The sequence below is a fragment of the Seriola lalandi genome, unplaced genomic scaffold (assembly GCF_002814215.2).
Source record: "Seriola lalandi dorsalis isolate HSWRI2012SDOR001 ecotype SW California unplaced genomic scaffold, Sedor1 jcf7180002054979, whole genome shotgun sequence".
Lineage (NCBI taxonomy): Eukaryota > Metazoa > Chordata > Actinopteri > Carangiformes > Carangidae > Seriola > Seriola lalandi.
Window position 1 is genome coordinate 279,367 of NW_019525529.1, and position 692 is coordinate 280,058.

The 692-nt window shown below is 39.6% G+C and overlaps 1 protein-coding gene across 1 annotated transcript in view; it reads right to left on the reverse strand.

Annotated features, from left to right (window-relative positions):
• Positions 1–6: 6 nt before the first annotated feature.
• The window catches only part of LOC147817268 (uncharacterized), a 5,168-nt gene continuing 4,482 nt past the window's right edge, over positions 7–692 (reverse strand). The window contains exon 6 of the mRNA XM_087171221.1: positions 7–664. Coding sequence (XP_087027347.1) covers positions 545–664 — 120 coding nt within the window. The 3' untranslated portion in view covers positions 7–544. The remainder of the gene's footprint in view (positions 665–692) is intronic.

A 692-nucleotide genomic window follows, 5' to 3' on the forward strand; every position in this document is an offset into this window, starting at 1 on the left:
TGACTCCACAGGCCTCCTGATTTTCATTTTGGTCTAGCTCAGACTAGAGATGTTCCGATACCGTTTTTTCCTTCCCAATATCGAAACCTAAATTTACCATAACGGCTGTATGGCACTGATTGCTGTCATTGTTGAATGCAATATAATAATTTTTTGTAATGTCTAATTTGAGTAAATAAATTTATAAATGTAGGCATAGATAACAATTCCTACAATAGTTGTCCTAACACTAGTGCTGCCCCTATTAAAAGAAATTAAAGCTTTGTATACTGCACATGTTGCCCTCTTACTGAGACAGTTTGACTCTTATCAGAATATTGAATAAGCGTTATCATTACACATCTGTCCCGTATGTATAGGCTAGTCGAGAACTAACCATGTTATCACCCATAACACTGTTACTTTTGCTAACCGACAACGGTATCGGAACAACTCTAGCTCAGCCTGCACTGTGCTATCTCAGTAATTTAGGAAGACAGAGTGAGAGAGAGACATGAGAAGAAAAGCACAGAAACATGATAAAAGAATCAGATCCACTCTGAGTCTATCTGCTGGCACAGTAAAAAACACGAGTCTCCACTTCTCTCTCTGATGCAGGCCTCCCGTTTCTCATTGTTCGTGAATACACACTCAGTGCTGCATCGTTCACTTTCGAGTCCAGACTCTGTCAATAAGAGTCCACACAGTTACAC